Source organism: Coregonus lavaretus (genome assembly GCF_964263955.1).
Source record: "Coregonus lavaretus genome assembly, chromosome: 38".
NCBI lineage: Eukaryota > Metazoa > Chordata > Actinopteri > Salmoniformes > Salmonidae > Coregonus > Coregonus lavaretus.
Genome location: NC_140025.1, coordinates 1,380,252 through 1,407,862, shown reverse-complemented (window position 1 = coordinate 1,407,862; position 27,611 = coordinate 1,380,252). Strand labels below are relative to the sequence as shown.

The 27,611-nt window shown below is 42.0% G+C and overlaps 3 protein-coding genes across 4 annotated transcripts; all 3 read left to right on the top strand.

Moving 5' to 3' along the window:
* Window positions 1-176: 176 nt before the first annotated feature.
* LOC311112252 (motile sperm domain-containing protein 2-like) lies at window positions 177-6,277 on the top strand. Of its 2 annotated transcripts, none has more exons than XM_084155301.1 (15): window positions 177-484; window positions 573-630; window positions 954-1,109; window positions 1,445-1,531; window positions 1,864-2,018; window positions 2,613-2,673; window positions 2,991-3,029; window positions 3,124-3,248; window positions 3,652-3,807; window positions 3,933-4,030; window positions 4,222-4,315; window positions 4,403-4,499; window positions 4,660-4,789; window positions 4,939-5,041; window positions 5,378-6,277. In XM_084155301.1, the coding sequence occupies exons 1-15, from the start codon at window positions 374-376 to the stop codon at window positions 5,600-5,602; spliced, it is 1,695 nt and encodes a 564-aa protein (XP_084011427.1). In that variant the 5' UTR covers window positions 177-373; the 3' UTR covers window positions 5,603-6,277. The 2 variants fall into 2 exon arrangements, with proteins under 2 accessions (XP_084011427.1, XP_084011426.1); XM_084155300.1 differs by having other exon boundaries at window positions 228-484; window positions 3,700-3,807.
* Window positions 6,278-7,760: 1,483 nt separating this feature from the next.
* On the top strand, window positions 7,761-21,116 carry LOC311112260 (26S proteasome non-ATPase regulatory subunit 14). Its single transcript, XM_084155311.1, has 11 exons — window positions 7,761-7,934; window positions 8,668-8,717; window positions 10,884-10,955; window positions 11,065-11,184; window positions 11,299-11,369; window positions 11,542-11,692; window positions 16,263-16,370; window positions 16,483-16,557; window positions 16,850-16,975; window positions 20,769-20,831; window positions 20,949-21,116. Exons 2-11 carry the CDS (start codon window positions 8,670-8,672, stop codon window positions 21,045-21,047), a joined length of 933 nt encoding a protein of 310 aa, XP_084011437.1. The 5' UTR covers window positions 7,761-7,934; window positions 8,668-8,669; the 3' UTR covers window positions 21,048-21,116.
* Window positions 21,117-22,015: 899 nt separating this feature from the next.
* On the top strand, window positions 22,016-25,038 carry LOC311112255 (T-box brain protein 1-like; the record flags this gene model as incomplete). Its single annotated transcript, XM_084155306.1, has 6 exons — window positions 22,016-22,548; window positions 22,817-22,971; window positions 23,061-23,182; window positions 23,472-23,624; window positions 23,768-23,829; window positions 24,426-25,038. 6 exons carry the CDS (start codon window positions 22,016-22,018, stop codon window positions 25,036-25,038), a joined length of 1,638 nt encoding a protein of 545 aa, XP_084011432.1.
* Window positions 25,039-27,611: the final 2,573 nt, after the last annotated feature.

Here is a 27,611-nt window from a genome sequence, read left to right as displayed (position 1 = left end):
TAAGACAGGGAATTTTTACTAGGTAAAATGTCAGGAATTGTGAAAAACGGAGTTTAAATGTATTTGGCTAAGGTGTATGTAAACTTCCGACTTCATCTGTAGTTCAGTTGAGTATTGAATACTGTGGCTTTAAGAATGTATCAGGCACGTTGTGCGTGAACCGAGGCGTGAGGATTGGATGAGTGAGTTTTGTGCGAGTTGTTAACATGTTGATCTGAAGTAAAGACGTTCAGTTTAATTGCACAACAAGCCCCATCCCTCAGTTTACCACACAAAGTGACAGGGTCAGACTGTCGAAATGGCATTGTGGCTTTTAAGCATTTGCAGTGTCAGTTCGTCTGTTCGTGGTCTGTAACAGCTGAAATAGTGAAACATGATGGTGTACTTCCTCTCAGACAGCGCATCAGGCACACATCCCAACCAACTGGTTTTGATTTCTTGTCTTTCGAGCATGACGGACGCAAAATCAGCTTTATCAGAGCAGGTAGGCCTAATAAAAACAGTAACAGTTGACATACTAATTGTAAAAGTTGCAGAAGTAGCCACATTTTGAAATATGTCCTCTCAAACAGGACATTCAAAAGAAAATAGAGGAAACAAGACACATATTCCGGATCGAATATGCACAAGGTGAGCGCTCTGCTTTCTACTGGTAGTCCTGGAACAGCTGTTTGTGTATAGAGTAGGCTAAAGTAGGATTGCGCAACAACAACAAAAATGTATCCTGAGAACACTGAAATCCATGTGCATTTACACCCTTTGAAGTGTATATTAACCCAGGTGTGTGTTGTGCAGTATATGCCTCTTTTGATGCTCCATAGTTGTCCATACCAATCACAAGTCGAGTATTTTAACCTGAAACTATCACTTTTTTTTTTAAAGACAGAAGCAGCTCAACTGAATTCAATGTACGCACAGCGTAATAATACTGTGTGTCATACATTTTCCAACAGACTCAGCAGACAAGTATGACTCAAGGGACGTGGACAGGTTATGGAAGGACGATGTTTTGGTTGACGGTTATCTGGAATGGCGACACTATGTGGTGGAGGACACCTTGAAGATGATCGACGAGAGTCTTCAGTGGAGAAAAGAATTCAAACTGAATGGTGGGTTGACCTTTGCTTTTACAGGGACTTGATGTCAACCAGTACCCTTGTCCAATACTGTATAGCTGTAATAACGAACATATAGCTCCAACAAAGAACAGTAGAATAGTTGGCTAGGTTATTGTGCATTCTGCAAATTGCTGACATACTTCCACTGGTTGAACATGATGGTGTTGATAAGATGTTTCCTGCTTTGAGATGTATTTATGTAATGAATAGCGCTATATAAGTATAATATATAATAATTATGTATTATTATTATTATTATTATTATTATAGACAGCAGTGATAGTCCGGTTTGATTAATTTATGAATATCCCTCCTTTATCTTCCAGACATCAATGAAAGCTCTGTTCAAAAGTCTCTTTTTGAGTCAGGCATGCATTATCTCCATGGCTACGATAAAGAGGGCAACAAACTGTGTAGGTTTTTGTGTTCTCTTTCCCAACATATGTGCTGACAATCAAGAAGGTTCTGTTGTGAAAATGTTTTTTCTGAGATACCTCATTTATAGCCACCCTCATCATTTTATCTCTTGTAAAAGCCTCATCCTCACTTTGGGGTGCTGTGATCATTTTCTATGCATCTCACTATTCAGATTGTAGTTTCCTGATTTAGGTGCACACACAACTCAAGTTAGGATTGGGATTGGCAATCTTGCGTTTTTGTATGGTGGATTAGAGTTTGTCTTTTTGAGCTATTTGGGTCTCTGCCTCGAAGGCCACTGAGCTTTAACCGTATGTTGTCTGCCAAGTCTGGTTCAGGGTTAAGCTGCACGTGAAGGATGTGAAGATGTTGACAGAGAAGAAGAGGTACGTGGCCTTCTGGTTGGAGAGCTACGCCCGGCGGGAACCAGGGGTTCCCCTCACCGTGATCTTTGACATGTCCGAAGCAGGTCTAAGCTGCGTTGTAAGATGTCCACTCTCTGCTCTCCTTTCATTCCCCTCTAGATGCTTTGTGGGATTTGTGTTGTAGAAGTTGGTAAAAATGCCCAAACATTTTGTGTTAACAAGTCACTGAGTGGATCTTTACACACTAATGCTTGTCTTTGGTTTCCTTTTAAACTACCTTTGTGAAGACACACTAAGGTGAACCTGAACTATCCTCACCTATTCTCTGCTCAAGTATGTGCTGTTATTTACTTTCCATATTATGTACAGTGCACTGTGCATGACAAGCTCAAACATGTAGTAGACGGCAAGCTCTGAAGAACTAGATGCTGACTATTATATGTATTCTACTATTTTTCTCTCTAAATTGGTTTCTTAGGAGCATAAGATTGTATAAACAGAAGCAGTCTTGAGTACATTGAGACAAAGTATTCTCTATTGCCAAATCTGGGTCATGCCTTAGCTTGGGGCTCAAATATGGTAGGAGACATACAGTACAGCAGTGTCCTTTCCAAACAGATTTCCCCTCACATGCCAGGTTGAAAGATGTATTGGTTTATTTGTTGAAAATATTTATTTAAACAATAGGAATTCTCTCTCTTTTCTCTTGTAGGACATGGATTTGATCAAATATATAATAAATTGCTTCCAAGTGTATTACCCTAGATTGCTCTGTAAGTATCTATTTCTTCTGGTGTTCTTCCACCACAGGAGGCTGCTGAAGGGAGGACGGCTCATAGTAATGGCTGGAATGGAGTCAATGAAATGGTATCAAACACATGTCTTCGATACCATTCCATTGATTCCATTCCAGCCATTACTATGAGCTCGTCCTCCCCAATTAAGGTGCCACCAGCCGCCTGTAGCTTCCACCTGGTGCATTTGGTCCCATAGTGTAAAAGGACTCAGTGAACCCAATTGCATGCCTTTGTTGCCTACAGAGAATGTAAAATGAATCGTGTTATGATTTATGTGTCCTATTTAATTTCAGCCAAAATGCTCATGTACGAGATGCCATGGATCATGAATGGTGAGTCACTTAAAGAAGAAAATGCTACGGTTCCACTCAATGTCACTGCTGCAGTCAGTACTACTAACTACACTCCCCCCATCTTCCCTTATAGCGGCATGGAAGATAGTGAAGAACATGCTCAGTCAAGACGCCATCGACAAGCTGAAGTTTGTGTCCAAGAGTGACATCCAGAACTACGTTGATGGAGAGCACCTCCCGTCCTACATGGGAGGAACTGTGTGTAACCTACCACTCAATGGCCACAATAACCCCCATACATACAAATATCTACTGTGCACATAAGCACATGCCGATGTTAAAACATCTGTGTATGCCCATTGGCTAACATGACAACATGCATGCACGTTACTTTCAGCACAGTGCATATGATGCACATGACTGACATATTCAAGAGTCATACATCCATGTTCTCATGTAAAGCTGCTGTGTCTGTGCACACACACATACTTGCATGCATATAAACAACTCCCTCTGCTGGTATCATGCATACAGTGCATAAAGCAATACTATTTTGTATACACACACCTTGCCAGAATTCATCACCAATACGTTGATAAATAATTGATGTATTACAAATGCATTGCATTTACCTTGGAGTTATTTTCACATTTTCTCCTAGGATCCATTCAAATTCAGTTACCCGCCTTTGCCTGATGATGTCTTCCAGAACCCCATATCAGAGACTGGACAAGAGGATGACACTGAGTCAAAGGATGATGACCTGGAGGCCAAGGACACCCTGGAGCCGAGCTCTCCTTCACTCAGAACCAGAAATGTTGTTCTTCATTCCCCCTATGACACCCCTTGGTTTTAACACTGAACTTTGTTACACTCTCGAATGATATCAACAACAGGAATATTAGTGTCCTTGAGCTCAATTTCTCTCTTTGTCTGAGGCAGGTATACTTTGCAGAGGATGGGGACAATGATGCAGCCATCAGATGGAAAGGATCCCGTAGGTCAACCGTCACTTTTAAAGGCACCTTACTCTATATCAGGTTAGCTTTGGAAACTGTGTATTTTCCCTGATACATACAGTATAGTGTAAGCACTTCAAAAACTAATTGAGTCACATAGTTTCCAACCACAGACCTCACACTACCTTTTAAGGTTATGAGTCCACTGTTTACACTGAGGCTGCTAGACAGAGATGATATGTGGCTCCCACACTCTCACTCTCTTTTTCCAGTCCTGCTGAGGAGTTGTGCTTTGGCCCCAGAGAGAGTGAGAAGAGATGTCTGATCATGCTCAATAATGTCACCAAAAACCAAGTGGCCTTCAAGGTCAGTTCTCATGCTGCTCTTTCTAAGTGTGTGAATGAATCATTACAATGTACTTGTATGAGAGCACCCTTGTTTGTGCGGCCTCAGGTGCGGACCACAGCCCCAGAGAAGTACAGGGTGAAGCCCAGCAGTAGCAGCTGTGGGGCGGGCACGAGTATGGAAATCACTGTGTACCTGCATGGAGGTACTACATATCGTAGCCATAATTCTACCATCTCCTCTGTCTCTTTGTAATACAAACCCATCATTCAGGTTTTGAAAAGGTCAAGGACTGGCCCATGTGGAATTGTAGCTGTCCTCTAATCGTTTGTGCTCGGATTTCCTCCTCTCCAATTGGCTCTCAGGTTCCCTGTGCTCTCCTCAGGACCGCTTCTTAATCATGGCTGCTGAGATGGAGCCAAGTAGTGGTGGGGGGAGCACAGACCTCGTCCAGTTCTGGAAGGACGTCCCAAAGGCTAAAATAATGGAGCACAGGTAGCACCATACATTGTACACACACAGAACACAACTCAAACCAGTTTTTATGAGTATTGGTTTGTTGACTGTCACCAAAGGCAACAAGGCCTCGAGGACGCATATTTAAGGACTGTTCACCAGTGGTCTTCTACTTTCTTTACCTACAGGCTGCGATGTCGCATGCTGGAGGGCATGAAGTCGGCACTCAGCCCTGTGACTGACAGGTCTTACAAAATGGAGACCAATGGCTACCAAGACATGCACACCAAGGTGAGTTGTGACCTCGGGCGACAGACTCTGACACACACCCTTATTATGCAAATGTACAATAGAACAATTACATATTGACTATTATCTTTGCCTGCTGAAGTGCTTTTCAATCTATCAAGACCATCTGAAGTCAGTGTGTGGTCTGAAAACGGTTCTTCACCTGGGTCGTGTTCCATTTGGCATGGAAGGGAAAACATCTTCAAATGTTTTGCAACTGAAGACAAAAATGTGCATTTCTTACGGGACAAGGGCAGGTAGTCCCACCCTGTTTTGGTCTGTTTTCTTCCATTTGGCGCCTAATGAATATGCCCTTGGTGCCCTCTGTTCCTCCCCCAGCTTGTTCAGTTGATGGCCAGCAGCTCCAGGCTGGAACAGAAGATGGACCGCTGCCTGCGGTGGCAGAAGCTATTGACTGTACTGGTGACTGCGCTGACGGCCTTAGGCTTCTCTGTCCTCTACATACAGTACACTGGGGAGTGGCCATTTTTTAACTTTCCCACAGTGGAGGAAGAAGACAAAAGGACCAGTCACAGTGGAGTCAGGATGAAAGTGGATTTCTGATTGGAGCAGAAATATGAGGAACTGCTCGCAATCCACTCAATGGCCTTTGGACACTGTGAATACAATCATATTTCCACACTATCAGGTTGGAATAATACTGTGAAATTGTGAAAGTAATGATAATGCCCTTTTAGTGTAAGAGCTGTTTGAAAAGACTGCCTGAAATTTCAGCCTGTTTTAGTGGGTCATGGCTAGCAGGTTAGGAGAATTTACAGCAGGTTAGGAGAATTAGGTTAAGGTTGGGAAACTTTTTACATTCATTTGACAAAAACTGGAGCCCTTCTGGAGTTTTGGCCTGCCTGGTGACATCACCAGGCGGTAAATTAGTTAACAGACCAATAAGAAAGAGGGTTTCCTAACCTCTCTGCCAATAACAGCTAGTTTTCAGTTTTCCCCTACCCACTCAGACCACTCCCAGACACCCCTAGCAAAATTATTGCTTGAGAAATTGCTCTTTGCTAAAAGGATATTTTTGTTTCTTTTTGACCATTTAATTGAAAAAAATCAGATTAAGGTACGTAATTGTTACCCAGAAATGATTTGATATTGAGATAAAAACAGCTGCATTGGACCTTTAACCTGTCTGTTACTAATATCTTCTCAATTATGTCTAACTTGAACTATTTACTATGGGTTTATATGAATGGAAGACCATGAATATAATTTGATAGCCAACATGTCGTCTTGGTGTTTTTACAGTGTAATTTACGTTAGTTGTTACATTGTAATAGTTTACAGATTGTAATTTCCCCTAGATTCATCTGAAGAAGCAGAACCAGCCAAATACCTACATACACTCTATGAAATAAACACAATTATTGTTTTTGATTTAAAGATAATCACACTCACTCACCTCTCTCCCATTGACACCAATGCAAAATAATTGTGCTCTGAAGCACATTCTGAGTTATTTACGGACGTAATCAACGGTTGTTGCTTTTTGAACCCACCTGTCTGTCACTATGCACTCCACATCCAACTCACTTACAAGGGATTGGGAGAGACACATTCATACATTTTTCTGAAGAAATAGGCAGCGTTGTTTTTAATTGGTCTACTCTACTGCATAGTGTGTGGTTGGCATCTTGGCGGAGGACCCCCGCGTTGAGCAGATGGCGCCGGGGTGACCTTTCACCTCCACTGATGTGACAGGCGTTCTGGAGGGAGGTGTAGATGGAGAGAGAAACAACGTTCTCCTCCCAACACCTCCACTGATTAGCTGGGGACATGGCGGCTAGGTGATACACCTACAGAGATAGACGATTTAATGGCTGACACGCATTCCGTGTGACAGATGTGATCAGTAGGTGTTTTTTCCTCTCACTGGTAGTTTGCTTGTGTAATTATCTTGACTGCTCTTATACTAATTGGGTGTGATTCACTATTTGACTCCCTCTTTGATGATGAGGTACGGCCTTCCAAGAACAGATGTACAGCAAGTAGCACATTAAGATGGTGATAAAGTATGTGTGATTGTTAAGTGTTGATCGTATTGAACCCATCTTCTATTTGTCATTGTTGACAATGGTTATGTAGCCTAAACCAATGTCTTATACTTCTATTAGACACATTGGAGACCAATGAGCTGTAATATCAATATTGGTCGGTCTTGGCTGAAACCAAATAACATGTTCCACAACTGTGGATCATCCTTTACTGTTTTGTGTCCTCATTCTGTGTAGGCTATGTCTGCCTGCCACCCAAATGTTGGTTATGCTAGAAATCCATAAAGAGAAGAGTATGGGAGCCATTGTGGGGGTGTAGTAAGAAGCTAATTACAAGGTGTCAAAACCCCAGGGAAATGGGGGGGGGGGGGGGGGCAACAGTTATATATTGTGTGAGATGGGAAGCAGAACAAAAACAGCTTTTAGTCATTGCACGACAAACAAGCTACAGATCTCAGGGGGAAATAATCAGATGATGTGACAATTATAGCAGGCTGCACTAGGATGCCCACATTGGTAGCTAGGGACAATTGGAGATTGTATTATTGCCAAAGGTTGGAACAGGTTTGTTAGCCTAGTTTGTATCACACTAATATTTAGGGCTTTGAGCATTAATTTGGGTCTGTACTAAATGCACAAACTGCTTTACGGGCTGGTGCAGCTTAAGTGGCACTGATTCAGCTGCTTTCAGCTCCCCCTTGCTTCTTGAAAGCGATCTACAGCAGAATGTAGCGGAGAGTGGAAGTGGTCATTAAAGCGCCGGAAGTACCCAATACTCCGACGAATTTGTTTTGAATGAGGAATTCTGGCTGATTCATTGTAGCGAGCTAGACTTGAATAGTTAGCACACACGACTATTCTTTCCAACATTTTTACAGATTAAACAGGTATGATAACACTTCCACAAATGTTTATAGCACCACCCTAGCTACCGAAGCAGAAAATAATCCATACCGAAGAAGTTGCTATGTAGTCAGTTCGGTTGTTCGACTGTCGCGTGTAATGAAAGAGTTAGCTAGCTAGCTAACTGCCGCTACGCTACCGCTAACAAGCTAGCTAAGGCAGTTTATCTGGTTAACGTTAGCAAACTTAGTCAAACATGTTGGTTAGTTGAGAGACCAAGCTTTTTATTAAGAATGTGATATTATACCGCGTTTAACATTATTTTATTTGTTCTGGTAGATAACATTAGCCAGCTAGATGATTAGCCAACTAGCTATAATAGGTAGCTAACTGTCTACGTTAGTTAGCGTAGTCAATACTGTCATTATCAATAATGTGTGATGACACAATTTAATCTATCTAGTAATATAATAGTCAGGAAAAATAGCTAGATTGTACTGTCTGAAAAGCAGGCATTCCAGATTAATCAGGAAAATCAACTAGCTACCTGTGAAACAGATGGTGTTGTCACAAAATCGTATTGTCTGACAGCTAGCTAACGTTAACTGACAACTATGCCATGTCATTCCATCCTGCTCTTTTGACTGCCTTTGGTTAGAGGGATTAACAACTGTTTTTTTTGTTTACTAGCTAACAACAATACATAATGTTTAGAAGGTGATAGGGTTGAAAATTATAAATAGGGTTGACATTCATCGCTGTGTTTTCCCTCAACAGAAATGGATCGGCTGCTGAGGCTTGGAGGTGGGATGCCCGGACTGGGTCAGGTGTGTTTTTAGCCATGATTTATCTCGCACGCTGTCGCTATGGAATGCCCTTAGACCTTGTCTCATTAATTCAATAATGAAGCAGAACTCTAATATTGGGCTATAACAATCCTAGCTATATATCTACAACACCAATCGTATCCCTGATCACCAAACAGGGAGTGATTCTGACTAGAGATAGGTGGGATAGGGAGAAGTGACTACAAATGACAAGTGAGTGGCTATAGCCAGGGTAGACCTTGTTGCTCTTATCCACAGACTGAAAAGGACCTGGCAGCTGTCATAAATATTGTACATATTAGTCTGTTGTATGGTCTATAGCCTACAAAATCAAGTTAAACATTTCCAATTGCCTCCCTCAATAATCTCTGCAAAGTTGAATCGTTTTTCTGGCTATAGCCTATTTGCTCTACACGTTCGTTTTCATGTGAAATGGATCGTGAGAATAGATTGTCAAGGCATTCTGTTCAATATTTTACAGTTTTAGTCATTTAGCAGACACTCTTATCCAGAGCAACTTACAGTTAGTGAGTGCATACATTTTTTATTTTATTTTTTATCTCTCCATACTATGTATTATAAATATGTATTTACAAATTCTAAGTAGCCTAATCAAAAATAATGATTGTTAAGGCTGCCTAACCACTGCAGGGTCCCCCTTGCGCTATTATCAAGCATGCTTTGTTGGAACATGTTTTTAGAGTAGTGTAGCCCTGCCCAATCAAAAGGGCCCGGGGCGCTCTTTGGTGAGAGAAATGAAAAGAGCCCACTTTGTTGTGTTCGTAGCGGCCTTGCCAGGCGAGGCCAATGAGGAGCTTGCTCCTGACTGGCATTGAATTAGCCAATTAACACCTCCAGTAACTGGCTGCCTTGGCACCATACAGAGGTGTTAAAAAGAAGGGGGGGGGGGGTCTTCTTTCAACCTCTTCCTCTCTGACATGCAGGGCTTCAGATGACCAAATTACAATATTACTTCTTTTTTTTTTGTCATTTAGTAGACGCTCTTATCCAGAGCGACTTACAGGAGCAGTTAGGGTTAAGTGCCTTGCTCAAGGGCACATCGACAGATTTTTCACCTAGTCGGCTCGGGGATTAGAACCAGCGACCTTTCGGTTACTGGCACTACGCTCTTAACCACTAAGCTACCTTTCAGGGTATTGAACATACACTGGGTGTACAAAACATTAGGAACACCTGCTCTTTCCATGACATAGACTGACCAGGTGAAAGCTATGATCCCTTATTGATGTGACTTGTTAAATCCACTTCAATCAGTGTAGATGAAGGGGTGGAGACAGGTTAAAGAAGGATTTTTAAGCCTTGAGACAATTGAGACATGGATTGTGTATGTGTGCCATTCAGAGGGTGAATGGGCAAGACAAAATATTTAAGTGCCTTCGAACGGGGTATGGTAGTAGGTGCCAGGCGCACCGGTTTGAGTGTCAAGAACCGCAACGCTGCTGGGTTTTTCACGCCCAACAGTTTCCTGTGTATCAAGAATGGTCCACCACCCAAAGGACATCCAGCGCTTGACACAACTGTGGGAAGCATTGGAGTCTACATGGGCCAGCATCCCTGTGGAAAGCTTTTGACACCTTGTAGAGTCCATACCCTGACGAATTGGGGCTGTTCTGAGAGCAAAAGGGGGTGCAACTCAATAATAGGGAAGGTGTTCTTAATGTTTTGTGGACTTAATGTATATTTGAAATGCGTTCATTGTATTAAGACATTTGTAGAGAAATGTCACTGACTAGTGGCTAAGCTAACGTCAAATTGCAGGTGGTGTTTATTGTCAACAAAATATATTAAAGGTAAACTCAACAATATGACGTAGATGCAGAAAGTAAACAGCATAGTGGGTCAATTTCCGCAACAACTAAGAGCGTTGAAGCACGCGGCTCAACTTCTCCGTGGACATGCGCAGATACTGTGTGTGACTGTGTGAGAGCGAAGTCTTGCATCTCGCTCATCTCAATATCTGCGGTGCCACTCGTGGCAACGTCATTTCGCTGAGTCTACTTTTAAATAATGATAATCAGTTTGTCAATAATATTGACGACTGCGACTATTATATTATAAACAGCAGTGAAGCTGTATTTTGTTATCCTAGCCAGCTCTGTGTGCCAGTAAACTATAGCCTACAAGCTATTATTTCCACCCCCCCAGGGCCCACCTACAGACGCCCCTGCCGTAGACACTGCAGAGCAGGTGTACATCTCCTCTCTGGCACTGCTCAAGGTAAGAGGGAAATAAACAGTAGTTGCCATTATAATTTATACCAACTAGTTACATGATGTGTGTCCATCGCAGTCGTCAACGGCTCACCGTGTATTTCCATCTCTTTTAGATGCTGAAGCACGGGCGTGCCGGTGTGCCTATGGAGGTCATGGGTTTGATGCTGGGCGAGTTTGTGGATGACTACACTGTGCGAGTGATTGACGTATTCGCCATGCCGCAGTCAGGAACTGTACGTTTTCCAAGCCATGTCCCCTAACAGACCTTGCAGGACAATGTTGAGTAGCTCTTGCATGTGATGCTTTCTCCGCCAGTGTTTGCGTAATAGCACTTCTCTCTCCAATAGGGTGTCAGTGTGGAGGCTGTGGACCCTGTCTTCCAAGCTAAAATGTTGGATATGCTTAAGCAGACTGGCAGGTAAATGCATATGGACAACTTACTGATATACAAAATATTAGTTAGTACGCCATTATTGATTTGGCATAGCTTCTCCAGGACAAAGTCACACAAGTGCTCTACACTCTGCGCAGTAATAGTGTGTTGAACAAAAATCATTGAGGTGGTTCTCATTGCTGTCTCTTCCAACTAGGCCAGAGATGGTGGTGGGCTGGTACCACAGTCACCCCGGGTTTGGCTGCTGGCTGTCAGGCGTTGACATCAACACCCAGCAGAGTTTCGAGGCCCTGTCGGAGAGAGCCGTGGCCGTGGTGGTGGATCCCATCCAGAGCGTCAAAGGAAAGGTACGTCCAAAAACCACAGGGATGCAAATGTGTCACTTTTCAGCGATTTTCGCCATTTTGATCTGAAAATAGGTAATCAACATGAATTGTGTAGATCTGTAAAAAAAAAAAAAAAAAAAACACACGTCTGTGGGGGGGGGGGGGGGGGGGGGGGGTTCTGACTGGGAAATTTGGAATGCAACCTGGCTTCAAAATAATGCTGTGATTATAGTTGATAAGAAGCATGTATGTTTCAATAGCGCAAATTATTACACACAGTTATTAATGTTAGCTAGCTGACTACGTTAGCATCTAAGTTGGCCAGCTAACATTAACACCCGCTTGCCTCGGCTAACTTCGTGTTGCTCGGCTTACTGTGTGTAATAACCTACTGGAACACTTATATGCATTGGAGGAAGCGAGGGAGTAACTTTATAAACTTGGTTGCTTGATTATTAAACCTAGCATGGTAGCACAGGTAGGTAGCTGCACAACAACGGTGTATATTGGAGGTGTGACGTCCCAATACTCTTAATGATACAAATGAATAATGGTGCCTAACATTTGGGAGGTGTGAGAGAGAAAGGTGTGTGTGAGGGAGGGAGGTAAGGAGAGTGAGTGTAGGCTGTGTGTGTGAAGTTGTCTGAAGAGTAGGCTAAAGATGGTTTCATATAGGCCTAGTGTGTTTTCCCCTTACTGCCATAATGAAAATGCAGATCATTATGCATTTATGTCCCTTACTACATTCTTCCTGCCCAATCACAGGTAGGCCTTTGGATATGAGCAAATCAGCTATTTTCTGCAGTAGCCTTTTCTATTATACAGTGAAAAGTGTGACGCTAAATTCAATGTGTTGTATTAAGTAGAGGTGTGACTGTCAGGGACAGGTTTTTGTGCAGCACACATATAGAAAATGGGAACAGGCGTTTACACCGATTTTTCGTGTGTTTCTGCGCGAAAAAGATTTCTCACCTTTTTGGGCCCTCATCAGTTTGTATCCCTGAACCACCATGATTGTGATGGCACATTCTCTTTTTATTTAGCAGTGTTCTAATTTAATTTGTATGCCAGTTGTGTGACAGGTTGGCTTTCTCATGGGTGCAAACTTCAATCAATCCAACAATAAAATCAGTGATTGATTGATTGTGTGGAAACTCGAATCGTTCGAGATTTTAGCTAACAGCGTTCTGCCTGTGTAGCCATCTAAGGTTTTTACTATTAGATCTCCTGGGATTGAGATGTCTTCATCCAGAACTGATCATACACCCCCCATCCCCACCACACTCCTTTCCTTGTTATGTTTTTCTCTTTTCCACCCTCCCGGGCCCCATATGGCACTTCCTCCATCTCCTCCTGCCTCTGTGCTGCGGGGAGCTGTCTATTATCACCTCCACAGAGCTGTCTGTGAATGTGAGAGCCAATTCCATCTCAATGTGTGATCTCCGCTCAGAGGAGAGTGCACCGCTAGAAATGAAAGTTAGCTCTCCAATGTTTTACATTAGAAATGGTTCCTAAGCATAGGCGATCTCATAAAGATATTTAATAAGATTGCTATTAAGAGTAGTGTGTTGATGACCGAGGGGATGGTTTAAAACCTTTTTAGTCGTAATAATATTTAGCCGCCCAAGCAAGAGAGAAAGCATATATATATAAAAAAAATATATATATACAGTGAGGGAAAAAAGTATTTGATCCCCTGCTGATTTTGTACGTTTGCCCACTGACAAAGAAATGATCAGTCTATAATTTTAATGGTAGGTTTACTTGAACATTGAGAGACAGAATAACAACAAAAAAATCAAGAAAAACGCATGTCAAAAATGTTATAAATTGATTTGCATTTTAATGAGGGAAATAAGTATTTGACCCCTCTGCAAAACATGACTTAGTACTTGGTGGCAAAACCCTTGTTGGCAATCACAGAGGTCAGTCATTTCTTGTAGTTGGCCACCAGGTTTGCACACATCTCAGGAGGGATTTTGTCCCACTCCTCTTTGCAGATCTTCTCCAAGTCATTAACGTTTCGAGGCTGACGTTTGGCAACTCGAACCTTCAGCTCCCTCCACAGATTTTCTATGGTATTAAGGTCTGGAGACTGGCTAGGCCACTCCAGGACCTTAATGTGCTTCTTCTTGAGCCACTCCTTTGTTGCCTTGGCCGTGTGTTTTGGGTCATTGTCATGCTGGAATACCCATCCACGACCCATTTTCAATGCCCTGGCTGAGGGAAGGAGGTTCTCACCCAAGATTTGATGGTACATGGCGCCGTCCATCGTCCCTTTGATGCGGTGAAGTTGTCCTGTCCCCTTAGCAGAAAAACACCCCCAAAGCATAATGTTTACACCTCCATGTTTGACGGTGGGGATGGTGTTCTTGGGGTCATAGGCAGCATTCCTCCTCCTCCAAACAAGGCGAGTTGAGTTGATGCCAAAGAGCTCCATTTTGGTCTCATCTGACCACAACACTTTCACCCAGTTCTCCTCTGAATCATTCAGATGTTCATTGGCAAACTTCAGACAGGCATGTATATGTGCTTTCTTGAGCAGGGGGACCTTGCGGGCGCTGCAGGATTTCAGTCCTTCACTGCGTAGTGTGTTACCAATTGTTTTCTTGGTAACTATTTTCCCAGCTGCTTTGAGATCATTGACAAGATCCTCCCGTGTAGTTCTGGGCTGATTCCTCACCGTTCTCATGATCATTGCAACTCCACGAGGTGAGATCTTGCATGGAGCCCCAGGCCGAGCGAGATTGACAGGTCTTTTGTGTTTCTTCCATTTGCGAATAATCACACCCAACTGTTGTCACTTTCTCACCAAGCTGCTTGGCGATGGTCTTGTAGCCCATTCCAGCCTTGTGTAGGTCTACAATCTTGTCCCTGACATCCTTGGAGAGCTCTTTGGTCTTGGACATGGTGGAGAGTTTGGAATCTGATTGATTGATTGCTTCTGTGGACAGGTGTATTTTATACAGGTAACAAGCTGAGATTAGGAGCACTCCCTTTAAGAGTGTGCTACTAATCTCAGCTTGTTACCTGTATAAAAGACACCTGGGAGCCAGAAATCTTTCTGATTGAGAGGGGGGTCAAATACTTATTTCCCTCATTAAAATGCAAATCAATTTATAACATTTTTGAAATGCGTTTTATGGATTTTTTTGTTGTTATTCTGTCTCTCACTGTTCAAATAAACCTACCATTAAAATTATAGACTGATCATTTCTTTGTCAGTGGGCAAACTTACAAAATCAGCAGGGGATCAAATACTTTTTTCCCTCACTGTACATACATTACGTTTTTACAAACCTACAAATGCCAGGGCAAATTTGCTAATCCTCGTTTTTAAATATTTGTGTTTTTACCAGGTTTTACCCCTTTTTAGCAGGTGTCTCCCGGCAAAGTCTTGCTTGTGAAAAATGTAGCCTACTCTTGACATGCTGAAAACATTGCAGTGTCCTGCTTCCCTGTCTCTCTTCACTCTCTGTCTGCCACTCGGAATCTCATTGTACACAATACATTATGGTCCATTCAATGAGCAGCCAATATAACCACATAGATAGAACATAACTATAATGTCAGTCGTTTCACGGTGCTCGGCACCTTTTCTTTGTGTGACCCATTTCCATGCAAGACACGGTAACCTAGAGTTAATTTGGAGCGACACAGGTATTAAAAGTTGAGTACCTAATCTTTGGCTAACGTAGCCAGGACCAGCGAAAGAAAACAGCTAAATGTATTTTAACACACTAATTTCCTATGCTTTGTAGTAAAATGATTTCGCAGTGATTTATGGATGCAGGTCTCAGGGTGACATCTAGTAAACAACGCATGAATAAGTCAGGACCACCATAAACCCATCATCCTCATCAATGTTTTAACATGACTGTAACCGTGAGCTACTCACCTGTCATGCTCTCACACACAACCGCAGTTGGCAGAGCCTCTCATAGCATGGTCGCATATCTTTGCCTTGCTATGACTATGCAATGTCTGCTCACCTGAAAGGATGCAACTTAGGTCCTAGTAATAGGATGTGACTAGGGACATGTACTGCACTCAGGCAGGGTGTGGTTTCACTGTCGTTTACACACATCTGGAATGACAGCCTGGTTACAGCAGTTGGTACCATCCCTGATCTGATGTTCATAATCTCCCTCCCTCCCCAGTCATCTACTCTCCCTTTCACGGCATTCTCACACACTAACGTTACCCTAATGACTTAGATCCAAAGCACAGTGTTCTACCTACTTTGCAATCTTAAAAATATATATGTATGTATGGCCCCATGTAGCTCAGTTGGTAGAGCATGGCGCTTGCAACGCCAGGGTTGTGGGTTCGTTTCCCACGGGGGGCCAGTATGAAACAATTTATGCACTCACTAACTGTAAGTCGCTCTGGATAAGAGCGTCTGCTAAATGACTAAAATGTAAATATATATATTTTTGGGGGGGATTAAATACAAGTTCAGCAATAAAACATCTGAATTCCGATTATTTGTCTTCTTAGGAATTGAATTGAATTTAAATGGAATCGACACGGACGCCGTTCCTTTCCTCTCTGTGAGATAACACATGGTTCCTTTTGTTATTTCGGGCAGGTTGTTATCGATGCGTTCCGGCTGATCAATGCCAACATGATGGTTCTGGGACACGAGCCCAGGCAAACCACCTCCAACCTGGGGCATCTGAACAAGCCCTCCATCCAGGTAAGACCATGGAGCCGCTGACCACTACACCTCTGACCAGTTATGTGTTTTAACATGCAAGTGAATGTAGAGTTTCTGTTCTTATTTGAATCATCCGTTTTCCTCCTCCAAGGCTCTGATCCACGGACTGAACAGGCATTACTACTCCATCACCATCAACTACAGGAAAAATGAACTTGAGCAGAAGGTGTGAAACATTTCTGAAAATCTATTATACATGTCAAAATTACTTCTGTTTAAGGGGAGCATAGAATATCAGAAAAAGATAAGGACTGTTGACTGTCATAATTGAATGAGAGTTATAATTTCACCACTGAGATTGACATTTTATAATATGTCTACCGTATGTACTCCTGAATGGCAGGTGATGTCATCTTCTGTGCGCCATAACATACGTACACGGCGCCCCTATCATCTCTTGGTTACATGTGCACATTAACATATGATCCTTGAGTGACTTTTGATCCTTGACCTCCCAGATGCTGTTGAACCTGCACAAGAAGAGCTGGATGGAGGGCCTGACCCTGCAGGACTACAGCGAGCACTGCAAGCTCAACGAAAACATTGTCAAGGAGATGCTGGAGCTGGCCAAGAACTACAACAAGGTGAGCACGCAGGGATCAGAAAGGGAAAGTGGGAGGGAAGTATTTTGAGACCAGGGGTCTGTGTGGGCAAACTGCATGAGTTATCCTGGGTGGTGTTCATTAGTATTCAAATAGAAGAAAATGGACTGAAACAGGGAGGGACTACCTGGACTCAGAAACATGAGCATTGCGTATGGGGGTGTAGTGAAATACCTGATGGGTTGGACGATTCTCTTCTCATCACTCATCTTGAAAAAACGTGTACTAAAAACGTGGAAATCAATCAATCCGCCATCATTAACACAATGGAAAAATCTAATGATTTATTATTGAAATATTGAAAGAGGGAGAGAAACAAAATGGTGGAGTTTCAGACCATGTGGAGGAAAGTGATGCGTGTGATAGTGGGGCTGGGCAGGTGTGATGCAGCTGATGTTAGTATGATGTACAGTGCCTTCGGAAGGTATTTAGACCCATTGACTTTTTCCACATTTTGTTACATTACAGCCTTATTCTAAAATGTATTAAAAAATATATATATATATATACACACACAGTGGGGAGAACAAGTATTTGATACACTGCCGATTTTGCAGGTTTTCCTACTTACAAAGCATGTAGAGGTCTGTAATTTTTATCATAGGTACACTTCAGCTGTGAGAGACTGAATCTAAAACAAAAATCCAGAAAATCACATTGTATGATTTTTAAGTAATTAATTTGCATTTTATTGCATGACATAAGTATTTGATCACCTACCAACCAGTAAGAATTCCGGCTCTCACAGACCTGTTAGTTTTTCTTTAAGAAGCCCTCCTGTTCTCCACTCATTACCTGTATTAACTGCACCTGTTTGAACTCGTTACCTGTATAAAAGACACCTGTCCACACACTCAATCAAACAGATTCCAACCTCTCCACAATGGCCAAGACCAGAGAGATGTGTAAGGACATCAGATATAAAATTGTAGACCTGCACAAGGCTGGGATGGGCTACAGGACAATAGGCAAGCAGCTTGGTGAGAAGGCAACAACTGTTGGCGCAATTATTAGAAAATGGAAGAAGTTCAAGATGACGGTCAATCACCCTCGGTCTGGGGCTCCATGCAAGATCTCACCTTGTGGGGCATCAATGATCATGAGGAAGGTGAGTGATCAGCCCAGAACTACACGGCAGGACCTGGTCAATGACCTGAAGAGAGCTGGGACCACAGTCTCAAAGAAAACCATTAGTTACACACTACGCCGTCATGGATTAAAATCCTGCAGCGCACGCAAGGTCCAAATCAAATCAAATCAAATCAAATTTTATTGGTCACATGCGCCGAATACAACAGGTGCAGACATTACAGTGAAATGCTTACTTACAGCCCTTAACCAACAGTGCATTTATTTTAAACAAAAAAGTAAGAATAAAACAACAACAAAAAAGTGTTGAGAAAAAAAAAAGAGCAGAAGTAAAAAATAAAGTGACAGTAGGGAGGCTATATATACAATAGAATAAAGTGACAGTAGGGAGGCTATATATACAGGGGGGTACCGTTGCATAGTCAATGTGCGGGGGCACCGGCCAGTTGAGGCAGTTGAGGCAATATGTACATGTGGGTAGAGTTAAAGTGACTATGCATAAATACTTAACAGAGTAGCAGCAGCGTAAAAAGGATGGGGTGGGGGGGCAGTGCAAATAGTCCGGGTAGCCATGATTAGCTGTTCAGGAGTCTTATGGCTTGGGGGTAGAAGCTGTTGAGAAGTCTTTTGGACCCCCTGCTCAAGCCAGCGCATGTCCAGGCCCGTCTGAAGTTTGCCAATGACCATCTGGATGATCCAGAGGAGGAATCGGAGAAGGTCATGTGGTCTGATGAGACAAAAATAGAGCTTTTTGGTCTAAACTCCACTCGCCGTGTTTTAAGGATGAGTACAACCCCAAGAACAGCATCCCAACCGTGAAGCATGGAGGTGGAAACATCATTCTTTGGGGATGCTTTTCTGCAAAGGGGACAGGACGACTGCACCGTATTGAGGGGAGGATGGATGGGGCCATGTATCGCGAGATCTTGGCCAACAACCTCCTTCCCTCAGTAAGAGCATTGAAGATGGGTCGTGGCTTTGTCTTCCAGCATGACAACGACCCGAAACACACAGCCAGGGCAACTAAGGAGTGGCTCCGTAAGAAGCATCTCAAGGTCCTGGAGTGGCCTAGCCTGTCTCCAGACCTGAACCCAATAGAACATCTTTGGAGGGAGCTGAAAGTCTGTATTGCCCAGCGACAGCCCCGAAACCTGAAGGATCTGGAGAAGGTCTGTATGGAGGAGTGGGCCAAAATCCCTGCTGCAGTGTGTGCAAACCTGGTCAAGACCTACAGGAAACGTATGATCTCTGTAATTGCAAACAAAGGTTTCTGTACCAAATATTAAGTTCTGCTTTTCTGATATATCAAATACTTATGTCATGCAATAAAATGCAAATTAATTACTTAAAAATCATACAATGTGATTTTCTGGATTTTTGTTTTAGATTCCGTCTCTCACAGTTGAAGTGTACCTATGATAAAAATTACAGACCTCTACATGCTTTGTAAGTAGGAAAACTTGCAAAATCGGCAGTGTATCAAATACTTGTTCTCCCCACTGTATATATATCGTGGTCCTCTGTAGCTCAGCTGGTAGAGCACGGCGCTTGTAACGCCAAGGTAGTGGGTTCGATCCCCGGGACCACCCATACACAAAAAATGTATGCACGCATGACTGTAAGTCGCTTTGGATAAAAGCGTCTGCTAAATGGCTTATTATTATTATTTATTATTATATATCCTCTACACACAATACCCCATAATGACAAAGTGAAAAACTGTTTTTTATCAATTTTGGCAAATTTATTAAAAATAAAAAACAGAAATACCTTATTTACGTAAGTATTCAGACCCTTTGCTATGAGACTCCAAATTGAGCTCAGGAGCATCCTGTTTCCATTGATCATCCTTGATGTTTTACAACTTGATTGGGGTCCACCTGTGGTAAATTCTATTGATTGGACATGATTTGGAAAGGCACACACCTGTCTATATAAGGTCCCACAGTTGACAGTGCATGTCAGAGCAAAAACCAAGCCATGAGGTTGAAGGAATTGTCCGTGGAGCTCCGAGACAGGATTGTGTCGAGGCACAGATCTGGGGAAGCGTATCAAAAAATGTCTGCAGCATTGAAGATCCCCAAGAACACGGTGGCCTCCATCATTCCTAAATGGAAGAAGTTTGAAACCAAGACCCTTCCTAGAGCTGGCCGCCCGGCCAAATTGAAAAATCGGGGGAGAAGGGCCTTGGTCAGGGAGGTGAGCTTGAGAGGATCTTCAGAGAAGAATGGGAGAAGCTTCCCAAATACAGGTGTGCCAAGCTTGTAGCGTCATACCCAAGAAGACTCAAAGCTGCAATCGCCACCAAAGGTGCTTCAACAAAGTACTGAGTAAAGTGTCTGAATACTTATGTAAATGTGATATTTCCGTTTTTTTATTTGATAAATTACCAACATTTCTACAAACCTGTTTTTGCTTTGTCATTATGGTGTATTGTGTGTACATTGATGAGGGAAAAAAACAATGTAATCAATTTTAGAATAAGGCTGGAGCCTAACAAAATGTGGAAAAAGTCAAGGGGTCTGAACACTTTCCGACGGCACTGTATGTGTATGTTTTGTGTTTAGAAAATAAAATTAACACACTTTTGTATTCTGTTGGAAAATGTTTTCCATTGCATGCCGTAATGAACAGCTTTAAATGTTAATGTCTGAGTGAGAATCAATGTCCCTGTGTTCTACCCCAGGCTGTGGAAGAAGAGGATAAGATGACCCCTGAGCAACTAGCCATCAAGAACGTCGGAAAGCAGGTAACCGTCCTCGCTGTAACCTGAACACAACATCTGTTTTGCGATCGTCATCAGAAATGCCCATGTATAATCTTTGCAATGATCTTCCTTGACCTCTTCAATGTGTTCCTCTCCCAGGATCCCAAGAGGCACCTGGAGGAGCATGTCGACGTCCTGATGACGTCCAACATCGTTCAGTGCCTAGCTGCCATGTTGGATACTGTGGTCTTTCAGTGAAGCATTTAACTGTTAATATTCTAACTCTCTTTGTTTTGTTTTATAAAAAATAAACGTGTATGAAAGGTGGACCGTGGACTTGTTTCCATAATATACAGAACAGCAGCATGGGTGATGTTGAGGTTTGACTGGTTGGTCTCAGATGGGTGTCTGAGAGAACGTTTTGGTCCATACATACAGAATGGCTGCGTCTGAAATGGCACACTAATCCATATGTAGTTCCCTGGACCCTGGTCAAAGGTAGTGCAGATATATAGTGAATAGGGTGCCATTTCCGACACACCCTATGAATCTTGCCTAGCAGCCAGCTGTCACTAGCTGTCATTTTTCAATTAGTTATGCCATGGTTGATGGCTCTTCTGACACTCCTTGAAGCCTTGTTTTCCAATAACATTACAATTACCATCCCCATTTGATGAGAGGTGATGCCCACTTTCAAGATTTAGTAATATTTCCTAATACAAAAATGAAATATATGAATGTTCTCATTAACTATAAACATGTTTAAATATATAATCTACCTACCACAAGGTACTAGAGGTATACAATGTGCAGTCTTTTGTTCCAGTCCAGCAAAACGAACATGATCAGAGAGATTTCTATAACTGTTATAAATATAAGTTGTAAATATAACTGTTTATATAGGCTACTTATAAACCTTAAATCCCTATACTGTAATGCAAAGTGTAACAATTGTAGACGTTTCATTAGTTTCGTTGCAAGAATGATATTTCGAGTTCATATTCCCTTCATGTGATACGCGTAACCTTAACCAAAAAGTAGTGATGCTATTTGCGCAGCTCCAATATCGTCGCCTCTCAACATCCAACGCCCAATAATATGGATAGCGACTACCACAGCTCAGACAGGTCTGAACTCGCTACCCAGTACCCACCCTATGCTCTCCTCTAGTGAGGGGCTGAACTGAATAGAGGAACCTAACACGTTCTAATAAAGAAACCACAGGGATGACAAATCCGTCCGACGTAGACGACTTTATCGACTCCGAGGACTCATTTGGTGACGGCGGCAAGGGAAGCAGTAGGCACTCTGCTCAAGCGACCGTCTGTGACATTCGTCATAACTTCCATGGATCTACAGAGGGACGGTATCCCTCCTCGTCTCAGCCCAGCCCCAGCCAAGCTCAGCCCGCGTCTGCTACCTCGCCTGGTACCATGTTCCCACACCGGACACTGCACGGAGCCACCTACCCGGCCCTCGCCATCACCAGTTCGGGTCACTACATGGCACACCATCCTGTGGTCACACAAGGCTCATATAATAGCCTCTTAAACACCACGTCACCTCAAGGCTTTCCAGCGCCCGGATACTTTTACGCGCAGCCATATGGGCATGGCCACCAAGGAGGTGCTTTCCACAAGAGTTCAGCAATGCAAACCGGGATGGTTTTTGGTAAAGCGCAAGTTTATCTCTGCAATAGGGCCCTGTGGCTCACGTTTCACAGGCACCAAACAGAGATGATCATCACTAAACAGGGGCGGTGAGTATTGACCCATTCCCTTTCTCGCCTCCCTTGTCTTGCATAATGTTGGCTAATGTCAACGTAGTGGGCAAACTGCCGTAATTATTTGGACGAAGTAAGATTGACGTGTTTATTGAAAACGAGTGGGGTTTATTAACAAAATATGACCACAGCAATAGTCCAAATTATATTTAATTTAGTTCTCTACGTAAAAAAAAAAGTTTTAGCGGGCTTTTGGAATTTGTAAAGGAAATAAGACTCGTCTGAATCTTTTTTCTTCTTCCAGACGAATGTTTCCATTCCTGAGCTTTAATATAGCTGGGCTTGATCCGACGGCAAATTACAATATTTTTGTTGACGTCAGTCTCGCGGACCCTAATCACTGGCGGTTCCAAGGAGGACAGTGGGTACCTTGCGGCAAAGCTGACTCAAATGGGGCAGGCAAGTGATTTTACTTTCCCCCCTTCAATTCACTCCAAGTAAGATATCTGACAAAAAAGTGAGTAATGTCTTCAATAATTAATTTATAGGGAACAAGGCCTACATGCATCCAGACTCTCCGAACACCGGCGCGCACTGGATGCGTCAAGAAATTTCTTTTGGAAAACTGAAGTTGGCAAATAATAAAGGACCATTGGAAAGTGCAGGGCAGGTACGTTTAATATGGTCCTAATTTCGTACAGTCCCAAATATTTAAGGTGAAAGAGGTCTTGAAAATATGCTATATTCAATTCTGGAGACGTTGCATTGAGAGATTTTCTTTACAAAAAGTTTTCTTTAATGCATTTATCAACCACATTGTATGAAATAATACAGAATTTATTCTAATTTTTTTGTCTTTAGTGTAAAAAAAGAAAATATATATATTCAAGTTGTGCTTTGTCTCTAGAGATGGTCACAGATGTCCCAATTAACACCTGTTTTTCATGTCCTCTGTTCAGATGGTTGTCGTTCAGTCCCTCCATAGGTACCAACCCCGTCTTAATGTGGTCGAGGTGCACGAGGATGGGGCGGAGAACGCCAGTCAACCCAGACAATCATTTACGTTCCCCGAGACGCAATTCGTTGCAGTCACAGCATACCAGAACACAGACGTATGGAAATTCGTTCCTTTAAATATTGATTCATTTTCTTAATTGGGGCTAGGCTAAATGTTTTCATATTGGGGTAAAAGTGGTTCACAAATTTACAATAGATTAGACTAGGCCTTTTTAATGTTTTTCTCTTCCTCTTTCAGATAACACAGCTGAAAATAGACCACAATCCTTTCGCAAAAGGTTTTCGGGACAATTATGACAAGTAAGTAAAAATATATTAGCCTAGCCATTGTTTTATTTTTTAATATCTTACATATTTAAATATTATTCTATTGGAATTTTTCGAATCACAAATTGTGACTAAAATATAAACACATTTAACATGGTTTGTTTCGAGATTAAGCTATGCTTTACGCACGACTTTTTCCCATTTATTGGTGACGTTACTGTCACTCCTAAAACAGTCATTTGTTTTTTAAAATGATTTCTTCAATACCAGCTTTAATTTAAGGACTAAATTCTGACGTAAACGAGCTTGAAATGCATTACGGATTTGGATACGCGTATGTTTTAGTTCCAATGGGAATTTATGCGTTTACGTGTCAGAATTCCTGTGGACAGACAAGTTCGATTTTTTTGCCAATATTCTCTTCAAATATGTAGTTTTTTAAATCTAATGTAAGAAACTATTGGAGATTAATTAGGCTTAATGGTGTAAGACCTCCGGAGTGCTTTTTGTATTTATTTATAATTGCATGCCATTGTTACTTCACACGTGTGGAAGGGTTTTATTTTAAGTCTTCTTTCTCATATGTATTATTTCCCCATTTCCTAATTGATTGTTTTGGATGTCTCTAGAATCTACACAGGCTACGATAGTGACCGGTTGACGCCATCACCGAGTGACTCGACCTACGCCCAGTTTGTCCCGGGTGCCAGATATGCACTTGCTAATTCTTTCCTTCAGCACCAATTCGTCAGCACTTATGCCAAGTCCTGTTTCCGCCCTAGCGCAGGGGCTACTTCTGGACTAGACTATAACGTCCCCTTAACCAACAGCATGCTGTCACCGCAAACCAGCGAGGAGGACATGGTGGCGGCATCACCGAGATGGTTTGTCACACCAACCAACAACAGACTGGACTATGCCTCCCGCACAAATGACGCGACTGGAAACACGGCCACTTTGCTGTCATATGCAGCAGCTGGAAAGGCACTACAGCTGTCCGCAACAGACTGTTCGGGTAGAGCCCTTACTTATTACACAGAACCAACGGATTTTGCGCGTACCTCACCCCAGTATTGCGGTGCGACTAGTCCGGCTCTATCCTGCTGGACTAACGGACACGCTATTGGTACTGCGAACTTTGACGAGGTCCACTCACTTTCAAAGGAGAGTTTGCCAACGGGTGTCTCTGAAGACGCAAAACCACAAGATATCTCGGAGTCTAGTTGGCTAGAGACATCATAAACTGAATTGAAGAGATATTCCATCCTAGGGTATTGACACTAACGACAGCAGTCTAGATACCCATCTGGACATCGTGAATTCGTTTTTTCATTAGACTGCATTTTTGGATTAGCCTACAGTGGGCTATGGATATGACTGCAGTATTAAAATGTTAACGACAAAATAATATATTTAAGCTATAATGTATCTATTTAACATTAGCTGTAGGCCTACTGTAGATGTTTTAATTGAATCCTGTTTTCTAATTTGACTGATTTGATTGATAGATTTTCATTTGTTGAATACATTTTTGGAAAGTGTTCATGTCTTAGCCTGCATAGAGTTTCATAAACATGATGTTTTATTGGGCTGGCTATAGTAGGCTATATAGGATCCACAATGTCTTTACTAGTGCAAAAAGCAAGGTTCTGAGTTCTAACAACTGTACTAAAAGTAAGTAGCCTAATGCGTCAAAACACAAAGGACTTATTAATAAATCAATGCCCAACGTAAAAAGGTGAAGAGGGAATTTGTTGTAGCCTTTGAAACGATGTATACTACTAATTCATTATCTAAAAATGAAATAAAAATAGAAATTCGATTAAAAGCAGATGGAAAAGTTGCAATTCCTTTTCTCTTACCGTGATTACACCTGGCATGATGGTCTATTAGTGCTGTTGCTGCTTTGCTTGCAGGTGCATGAACAATGGCGCAAAATGAAGATGAAAGATATTCATATTGGACCACAATGGATATAAATAATCTGAACTTGTTTTTTAATCCTCGATAATGTTTAATGTGTGTATTGTTGTACTCACATAGCTGATTCAACATATATGTATTTTACATTTGTCAAATAAAACGTATACGTTCATTTGGCAAGTTTTCTTCAGGGAAAAACCCCAACATATTTTAGTGTTAAAGTAACTGTCCAGTGTTTCCAGATTTCTGTGAAATATGACCTATAACTTACAATATGAGTGAAATACTTTTCCTTCCAAAAAATTGTAATTAAGTATGTTAAAAAGCAGCTTTTCGGTGTTTGAATGGTTTGTGCGTACCCTAATAACACAATGGTGTGGGCATATAGGCTACCAGTGTGGGTGTATACAGGTCATTAAAAATATTAATGTCAAGTTAACTGCTGATTGGCCAACTCAGCCAATGAGCCAACCTGACTTCACATTATATGAGGAAATAGTCAGCATTTTTGAGACCATCTGTTTGAGGTGGGGTTTTTGAAGTGTTTTTCTCTAATTTATGCTTTGGCATCAAATACGAGTATAGGACGAGTCAACAGCATTATTTGAGTATGAGCTAACAGAAAATGAACTTTTTAAAAGTGACATTTTCACTGGACAGTTACTTTAACCTTCATTTAAGTATTTACAGAAAGTTAATCTCGGTTAACCCAGAACAAAAATCTTGAGCAATTTGCTCATCTGTGTTGACATATTTCGGAAGCTGAACCTCCAAGTTAAAATAACTTAAGTTATTTGCATAGAGCTTCCTATTGGTTGATTCTGATACTTTCCAAGTGGGAAACTCGGCCAAATTATATGTTTCTGAGTTGTCTTGAGCACCAGTAGTCTTTCCATGAGAGATTAACAGAAAGTAGTCATGGGCCCAATCCCAAACCAGGGACTGTTTACATAGCAGGTTAGGATAATTAACGTGGCAGGTTAGAATTATCATAACAGGCTAGGAGAATGAGGTTAAGGTTAGGAAAAGGGTTAGGCTTAGCTACAAAGCTACAATTGTCAACCACTGTTGTCCCCGGACGCGACCACTAGATGGAGCTGTAGTAGGCCTACTCAATCTAGCCACAACGGTAGAAACGTAAACAGACCATCAGTCCTGACATATCATCAGTGTTTTTGTTTACATAAGACAACACATCAGGCTTTTTTTAAACTTAAGAAATACTGCACCAAACACCTTAGCTAGATGTACAACTGAGCAACTAAAACCTGCAAAAACGTCAATTAATTACCGATTTTTATTTATTTTTTATTCTCACTACTTTGATGAAGTATTGGCTTTGTTCCTATGGTGTCTCATGGGGGACAACTATCATTAACTGCCACATCGAACCACACCCCCAAGACTGAAATCTCGTTTTTCTTAATGAGCAACAGAGAAACCAATTCGGAATCTGAGCATTCAGTTGCTCTTTATCCTAATCAAAAAGGGGTGAGTTTCCAAAAATGTAATGGTATGCTGTCAAACAAGGCTCCAAAAAAGCTAAAAGGGACGTATAAAGATTTGCTATGTATTCTCCATAGGCCCATTGCCACCAGAGCAGCCCTTCTTCAAGACCAGCCACCTGACTGACTTCCTGAAGCAAGGCCACTGGAGAGGCCCATTGGATACATCAATCTACCATCCACTGCTCAGCCTGTGGTGAAGATGTCAGGTGAGAATTGTAACTTGACTGGTTTAGGCTACAATTATACTGTTTAATTGCCTATACAAAAAACAAAACTTTTTTGTAATCATCTTTAATTGCATATCCTAATTTTGTGTTTCTTACCAGGTCATGGTTTCAGGTGTTCAGACATCTTCATATACACAGTATGTCAAGTGTGGCTCAG